Consider the following 8,614-nt stretch of genomic DNA (forward strand, 5'->3'; position numbering starts at 1 on the left):
ATTCATTAATTTTGTCTTTATGTATACATAAATCTTTTAGAAACTTTGTGTATTTAGGTACCTGCTGAATAACATCAAAAAGGGGAACAGTTACCTCAACCTTTTTTAATATTTCTACCATTTTGGAATCAAGTTCCATCTACTTCCTGGACTTCCTTGCAATTTGTGGAAATAGAATAGGAAGGGCATTTTCTGCAGCGTCTGCAACCCTTGGTGCTTCTTTCTGTGGTTGAGCTTCTTCTTCTTCAACCATGTCTTGTATGTCCTCTTCCTCTTCAGCATCCTCTACTTCCACCACCTCTTTAGCTGGGGCGTGTTCTGGTGGGTTTGGCTCCTCTTGATTTCTCTCTTGCAGTGTAGTTCTGGACCTTAGGGTGATGGCATTGATGCCACCCTTTGGATTGGGTAAGGGTTGAGAATGAATTCCACTGGAGCTTGCATGTTGAGTGTTTGAAGTATTGGATGATCCCATCTGAGAGATGAGAGCTTGTATAGCAGATGTTAGACCGTTAAGTGAACTTTCCATGTTCTTTTGTCCTTGCGCAATGGATTGAAACATCTCGTCATTCAGAGAGGAATTGGAATAAGTGATCTGAGGAACTTATTGTTGGTTGTGCTATGGTCTTTGGGATTGCCTCAGGTGAGGTACTCTGTAAGGCTGGTTCTGGTTCTGCTGCCTGTTGTTGTTTTTATTCCACCTCTGATTTTCCTGATTGTCTCTGCCTCCTCTGTTATTGTTGTCCCTCCAGCCCTGGTTAGAATTATCTCTCCAACCTTGGATGGAATTGTCCTGCCATCCATGGTTGTAGCTGCCACCTTGATTGTATCCTTGATTGGGGCGGTCATAAAAGTTATGAGTGGCTGCTACAGTATTGTCTTCCTGTTGGAGTTGTGGACATTCATCAGTATAATGACTATAATCAGCACAGATTCCGCACACTCTCTGTGGGACTAACTGTTGGCTTTGCTGTGGTGGAGAGGGTTGAGTTTGCTGAGCTTGTTGTTGACTCAACTGCATCTACCTCAGTAAGTTGGTTATTTCACATATACTCTGAGTCAGAGCAGTAGTCTCTTTGCTAGAAGATACATCTGCAACAGCTTTTGACCGGCTTTGTTTCTGCCTGTGATTTCTAGTAGATTCAGCCAAGTCGCTGATCAATTGCCATGCCTCATCAGTGGTCTTGTACTTTTTCATAGACCCATTGCTAGCACTTTCTAATGTGGTCTTATCTTGAGGCCTCATGCCCTGTGTGACGTAGCCGAGCAATACTATCTTGTCAATCATATAGTGGGGACATGCTTCTAGAAGATTGTTGAAGTGCTCCCAGTATTCGTAGAGAGTCTCGGATTCATCCTGAACAATCATGGAAATGTCTTTTCTCAGTTTATCAGTAACTTCAGCTGGAAAGAATTTTTCCAAAAATTCTCTTCGGAGCATATCCCAGTTAGAAATAGTTGCTCCGGGTTGAGTGTAGTACCACTTTCTCGCTTTTCCCTCAAGAGGGAATGGGAAGGCTTTTAACAAAATAGAAGTTTCATCTGCACCATCACGCCTGACAGTAGAACATGCTGCTTGGAAATCCCTAAGGTGCTTGATAGGCTCTTGAGCAGGTAAGCCATGAAACTTAGGCATCAAGTTGAGTAGTGCAGTCTTTAGTTCAAAATCTACAGCCACCGCTGGGGGATGCGCTTGATAGGGTTGCAGTGTAAAATCAGGGGCTCCAGCTTCCTGGATAGTAACTCTCTTAGGTGCTGCCATGTCACCTGCACGTAAATCAACTGAATCAGTAGAAAAGGAGCTTGTTTCTTCCTTAAGTGACATTTCAGATTTGCCCTCGGAGAGGACTAATCGACACCGAGATTGCCTTATACGTGAAATAGTTCTTTCAATCTCAGGATCAAATACTGGCAAGCTTGGATCAGGAAGTGAACGCGTCATTCAATAAAAGAAACATGCAGCTCATAGTAGCAAAATAAAATAAAATGCAAATAAATAAATTCCAATCAATAACTTAGCACTCTATTGCAACTCCCCGGCAACGGCGCCAAAAATTGACGTGGCGGAAATTGGCGGATTAAGAAATTAATATAAGAGATACGTTGCAAGTACAGTCCTTAATCAACAAAAATCCACTTATCAATTTAGAAGGGTTGTCACAAAATTAGAATTAAAATACTGGGAGTATGAATCCCAGGTCGTCTCCCAACGAGTTGCAGAAAGATGTGCTATTCTATTAATCAGATGTTTTCCAAGATGGTTTTGAGTTTGATAAACAGGAAATTAAATCAGAAAATTTATGTAATTTAAATAAAAATCTTGACCGGGAGTAGATTGATCGGAAGTTCTATCCTTGTTGGAGTTCTCTCAAGATTAATTGATAATTGAAGGTTGTTCTGCTTAGTTATCCTTTACTAGGTAGAGGAAAGTCAAGCAAGTTGGAAGTTTACTTCTGATCACAAGTTCTAATCCTCTCCCTTGGGAAGGATTAGTGTCAGTGACTAGAGAGCCATCCAATAATAAACCCAATTACAATTTTTACTTTTGAGCATTCCAACTCAAGGTTCTCCTTTCAATCAACTCCCAATCAAGTTAGGGAACTACTCGCTCATTATGAATGTAAACTTCACAAAATAGGAAAGGGAAATAAAGAAAGACATGATAAATAATAATAATCAAAGAGACCAATTAAAAATAAAAATAGTTCTTGTATTAATAAATTCTAAAAATAATCCAATAGTAATTCTGAACAAATTAAGGATATGAAAGAGTAAGTGACAAGTAAGGAAAACAAACTAGAATGATGAAGTCTTGGCGAAGGTAATAACTCTTCTCAATATCCCAATCCAAAAAGCAATAAAAACAAAAGACTAAGAACTATGGATGTGTAGAGAGAAAACCTAGAGGAGGAGTAAAATCAGATCTAAAAACTAGAAAATTATGTGAAATGAATTGTCTCTCTGGTCTCTGCATGTTTCCTGGCTCTAATCTGCTTTTCTGAGCCGAAAACTAGGTCAAAACATGGCCCAAAATCACCCCAGTGAATTCTACAAATTCTACAGATCGCGCACGTCACGCGATCGCGTCATCCACACGTTCGCGTCATCCAGTGTTTTGCCTTGCCACGCGTGCGCGTCGTCCACGCATTCGCGTCACTCGTACAGTTTCCAATCCATGCGTTCGCGTCAGGCACGCGAGCGCGTCACTACGATTTCTCCATTTCACGCGGTCGCGTGAACCATGCGTCCGCGTCGCTTCTCGCTAGTCATCCCCTTAATTTCTTGTGTTCCTTCCATTTTTGCAAGCCTCCTCTCCAATCTCCAAGTCATTCATGCCCTATAAAGCTTGAAACACTTAATACAGGGATCACGGCATTGAATGGAATAAAGGAGAATTAAAACACAATTAAAAGTCTCTAGGAAGCAAGTTTTCAACCATGGAGTAATTTTGGGAAGGAAGTGTAAATACATGCTAATCATATGAATAAGTGGGTAAAGATTTGATAAAACCACACAATTAAACACAATATAAACCATAAAATAATGGTTTATCAGGCACGCTCCCTCGGAATATTTTCTTCTGAAAGGAGAAGGTGGTAGGGCACTCTCCCTCGGAATTTTCCTCCTTATGCGCAATAGAGAGACTAATCCGGGAGTTGTCGACCGGATTTGCTGTCAAGTTTGGCACAATAACCGACATGAGATATCACAGCCAATAGGACGGAGATTCATCATATGCATTTTCTATATGCTTGCTTGCTTTGTTTACTTGAGATTGCCTAATTGTATAACATGCCTATCTGCTTCTTGAACTACTTGTTGTATATGAATATTATCTGTGTTTTACTTGTTTTCATTTATTGTGATTGTCTGGTGCTGAGGAGGTTAGGTAGGCGGTGGTGATGGGATCGCACGAAGGTTAGGTTGGCAAGGGCTGTGGGATACAGCGGTGTGATTAGTATTAGTTAGAATTCCCCTAAGTTTAGTTAACCCGGTTTATGGTTTAAGTTCTTTATATATTTATTTTGTTTTGTTTTATTCTAAGCTTGAATATCCGTATATGGTGTGAAGTTCTAGGATTGCCTTTGGCATCCCGGGGCCTTACATCTTACATTATTGGGCACTGTTACCATACTGAGAACCTCTGGTTCTCATTCCATACGTTGTTATTTTTCAGATGCAGGACGCGACCCACCGCAGTGAGTTGGGTGATGGTAGCAAAGCGGAGGATCTTATTCTATTTTGTTGTCTTCTTGGTTATTTTATCTTTTACTCTCACTTTTGCATTTCGTTCAGCCTAGAGGCTTTTATTTGAGAGAATAAAACTTGTATAAGCCCTTTTGAACTACAATCTTCTTGTTGTCTGTATATGGCTAGCCGACTTAAACTCCGCGAGTCATGGCTAGATTCTTTTGATATTATACTATTATATTTTGATACATTTTTATATGTACCTTGTGTTTTCAGTTAGTAGATTCGCTAGTACGTTATGCGCTTTTCAAATTCTGTTTTTGGAGCTAAATCCTTCATCAGGCTTCTAGAGTATATTATTTCTTTCTATATAAATATATATAAGCCTTAGAATTGTCGTAATCTCTGATTAACCTTTGCTTTACGGCTAGAGGTAAGGCTTAGGGTAATTGGGGTGTTACATTTAGTGGTATCAGAGCGGTTTGTCCTCGTGAGCCTGAGGAATGGACCGATTGTGCTTCGTTGCATACTCTGTGTCTCTTTTTTTTTTTATGCTATTAGGATATCTACTTGATATTGTATAGCATGCTTGTTTGTGAGTGCCTGTTTGGGATAATGAAAGCACTAGACTTTTGATATTGAGACTGATCACCTTGATATCAATTGGTTGGTGTAGACAGGAACCCTAATGGCTACTCGCGGACGAGGTCGTACACGTTCACGAAGAGAGAGTAAAACGAGCAACCGGCCGATAACCAAGCCGAGTTTATGGCGGCAATGGCAAATCTTGCGAATACCATAGAGGCGAATGCTGCTGCGACTCTGCAAGCTGTGTAAAGGTTAGGCCAACTGGCGGGAAATGGAAACGGAGATGGTGAGGGAAACGCCAACAATGATGCTGAGGGGAATAGAGATAACATGGGGGTGCTCCGATGACCTTGGCGACCTTTCTCAAGGTTCATCCTCAGAGTTTCCGAGGTTCAACAAATCCCACGGAAGTGAATAACGGTTCCAAGCATGGAGCGTGCACTGCAAGTACAGCATGTCCCGAACAACCAATACGTGGAGTTTGCTGCTTATCACCTTTTGGAAAAGGCCCAACATTGGTGGCAGGCGGAATGCCGCTTGCTCCAACTTCAGAATGTCGATGTTCCTTGGAATGTATTCCGGACGGCCTTCTACAAGAAGTACTTTCCTATGTCGGCAAGGGAAGCAAAGGAGATGGAACTGATGCAACTAAATCAAGGTTCTCTATCGGTGGCGGACTACACAAGCAAGTTTGAGGAACTCTATAGGTTTTCTAGGGTATGTCAGGGTGCCCCGGAGACCTATGAAAGTTGGAAGTGTGTCAGGTATCAAGGTGGCTTGAAGGGCGATATCATTACTGCTGTGGCTCCTATGGAGATTCGGGTTTTCTCCAATCTGGTGAACAAGGCAAGAGTGGTTGAGGAATGCGCGAAGACGGTAGCCTCGTCAAGGGACACTCGTGGAGGAGACACTAGTAGAGAACATGACGATTACCTTGGGCCAAGGGGACAGAACTTCAAAAGATATGGTGAGAGGAAACGGTCAAGAGCTTACTCCTCTGATATGAAATGTCAAGAGTGTGGAAACTACCACCCAAATAGGCTATGCCAGTTGGGTAAGAAACTATGTTACAAGTGTGGCTCACCGGGACATTTGGTTAGAGATTGTCCACACTGAGGAACACATGGGGCGGAAGGATCACAACAACAGGGTTAAGGTAATTATGAAGTCGATGATCAAATCTCAACTTATCTTCATAGTATAGATTATCGTCGTTTGTGTTGAAAAAGTTTTAAAGCTTAGATTGATTTTTAAACTTGGTTTGGAAAACATGATTTTAGTTGGGACCCGAAAAGGGTGGCAAAGCCCAAGTTGTAGGGGAGTGATGGGAAGCAGAAGCTGATGAATTAAAAAAATTATTAAAATTGATACGTTGCAAGTATAGTTCTTAATTAACCGAAAATCTGCCTATCAATTTAGAAATGTGTCACAAAGAGTTTAAATCAAAATTACTGGGAGTTTTAAGTCCCAGGTCGTCTCCCAACGAGTTGCAGAGAAGGGTGCTATCTTATTAATCAGAGGTTCGAAGAAGTTGAGGTAAGTAAATTGGAATGTAAACTGAGGAAAATTAAATGATATGAATAAAAAAACCTTGACTGAGAATTGATTAGTTAGAATCTCTATCATTGATGGAATGATTTTTTAGATGGATTTATAATTAATGGTTACTCTGTTTAGTTATCCTTTACTAGGTAAGGGAAAGTCAAACAAGTTGGATTACTAGATCCGTTTACGAGTTACAACCCACTTAGTTCAAGGGATTGATGTTGGTGACAGGATAGCAATTCAACAATTAACCCAATTACAAATTTTCTTTCAATCCTTCCAACTCAAGAGTTCCTTTTCAATCAATTCCCCATCAAGTAATGAAACTACTCACGCATTGTAAATAATAAACCCATAACACATAAAAGGGAATTAAAAGAATACATGATTATTGGAATTGAAATTGAATTAAAAAGAAATAATCCTTGCATTAAATAATCATAAAAGTGTCTGAATAATAAAATTGAACAAAACAAAGAATATGGAAGAATAAAACCAAGTTAAGAAAACAAACTAGAATGATGAAGTCTTGATGAGGAAATAACTCTTCTCAATGTTCCAATGCTAAGACCAATTGAAAATTAAAATTCTCAAAACTAGAGAGTAAAACCTAAGAGAGTGAAAAACTAGATCTAAAACTACTGAATGAATGTGTGTGTTATTTCTGCATATTCTCTGACTCTAGTCTGCTGTTCCGGGCCGAAAACTGGGCCGAAATAAGGTCCAAAAATTGCCCCCAGCGAATTCTGCAGATTATGCAGATCGCACATGTCACGCGATCGCGTCGTCCATGCGGACGCGTCGCTTGCGCTTTTTCCTCTCCACGCGTTCGCGTCGTCCACGCTACCGCATCGCTTGCGCTTTCCAATCCGCGCGGCCGCGCAAGCCATGCGGCCGCGTCACTGCGATTTGCGCTCCTTCGCGCGGTCGCGTGAGCCATGCGACCGCGTCACTTCTCGCTGGTTATCTCCTCAAATTCTTGTGTTCCTTCCATTTTTTGCTAGCTTCCTCTCCAATCTCCATCTCATTCATGCCCTATAAAGTCTGAAACACTTGACACACAGATCACGGCATCGAATGGAATAAAGGAGAATTAAAATTAAATAATTAAAGTCTCTAGGAAGCAATTTTCAAACATGTACTGAATTTAGGAAGGAAATCTAAATGCATGCTAAATTGATGAATAAGTGGGTAAGGATCATGACAAAACCACACAATTAAACACAATATAAACTATAAAATAGTGGTTTATCAACCTCCCCACACTTAAACATTAGCATGTCCTCATGCTAAATTGAAGGAGACAAGGAAATAAGTATGAACATGTAGAAACTCATGAAATGCAATGCAATCCTACATATATAAATAAATACAACTATATAATTATTGTCCACTTGATCAAAAGTAAATAAGCCCTTCAAAATAATTACAAATCAAATTCCACTAATTCTATCATTATACAATAAAACTGATAAAAGTGCAAGAAGATAGCTTATGAAAGCAGGAAACATGAAAATTCAAGCATTGAACCCTCACTGATAATGTATGTACGCTCTAATATCTAGTGTATAGGGCAATCACTCTATTCTTCTCTAGTCATGTTTTCTAACTTTTGTTTTTCTCCTAACCAATCAACAACAGTTAATATACCAATGCAAACATCATGAGATCTTTTCAGGGTTGTAATGGGGCCAAGGTGCAGGTAAGGGTATATCTTAAGCTAACCAAAGATTCAATTTGGTATATGCAATTGTTTTTCAGCTTGAGGTTAGTAACGTGGTAAAATATAGACAAATGGGGTTTTAAAGGCTCAAAGTGGTTAACAAGGGTAATTGAGAAGGGTAGGCTTGATTTGGATAAGTGAGTTTAAACAAATAATGGCCTCAATCATGTGCAAGCATGTAAATATAATAAATATTGGACATATAAGATAAAACAAAATATAGATTACAATCATAGAGAAGTAAACACACAAGAATAAAATAATTATGGTTAAATAATGTAACCATACATAAAGGCTCAAATCTTTCACAGGTTGTGTGTTCTTTAGCTCAAACATCATGTTCCAAATACAACTCAAGCAGATTTATCATAAAAATTTTGAAAAATTAGTGAAATTTTATTCCAAAGATAAATTTTTAAAAGAAACTTATTGTCTTTTCAATCAAGTAGAACATGCATGCAACTATTCTAACCTATGCAATTTATTCTATTCTATAAAGGGAAGAAAATCTAACTAAAATATTCTAATTATTGGTGTACAGAGAAGAGAAATTACCTCCGGAAGTCAGGT

The 8,614-nt window shown here is 39.5% G+C and overlaps 1 protein-coding gene across 1 annotated transcript; it reads left to right on the forward strand.

Moving 5' to 3' along the window:
* On the forward strand, positions 5,206 to 5,892 carry LOC110266824. Its single transcript, XM_021111854.1, has one exon. It carries the CDS (start codon positions 5,206 to 5,208, stop codon positions 5,890 to 5,892), a length of 687 nt encoding a protein of 228 aa, XP_020967513.1.

This window comes from Arachis ipaensis, chromosome B09, assembly GCF_000816755.2.
Source record: "Arachis ipaensis cultivar K30076 chromosome B09, Araip1.1, whole genome shotgun sequence".
NCBI lineage: Eukaryota > Viridiplantae > Streptophyta > Magnoliopsida > Fabales > Fabaceae > Arachis > Arachis ipaensis.

Coding starts and splice junctions, on each gene's coding strand:
- LOC110266824 (XM_021111854.1), top strand. CDS start 5,206: ATGGAGCGTGCACTGCAAGTACAGCATGTCCCGAACAACCAATACGTG.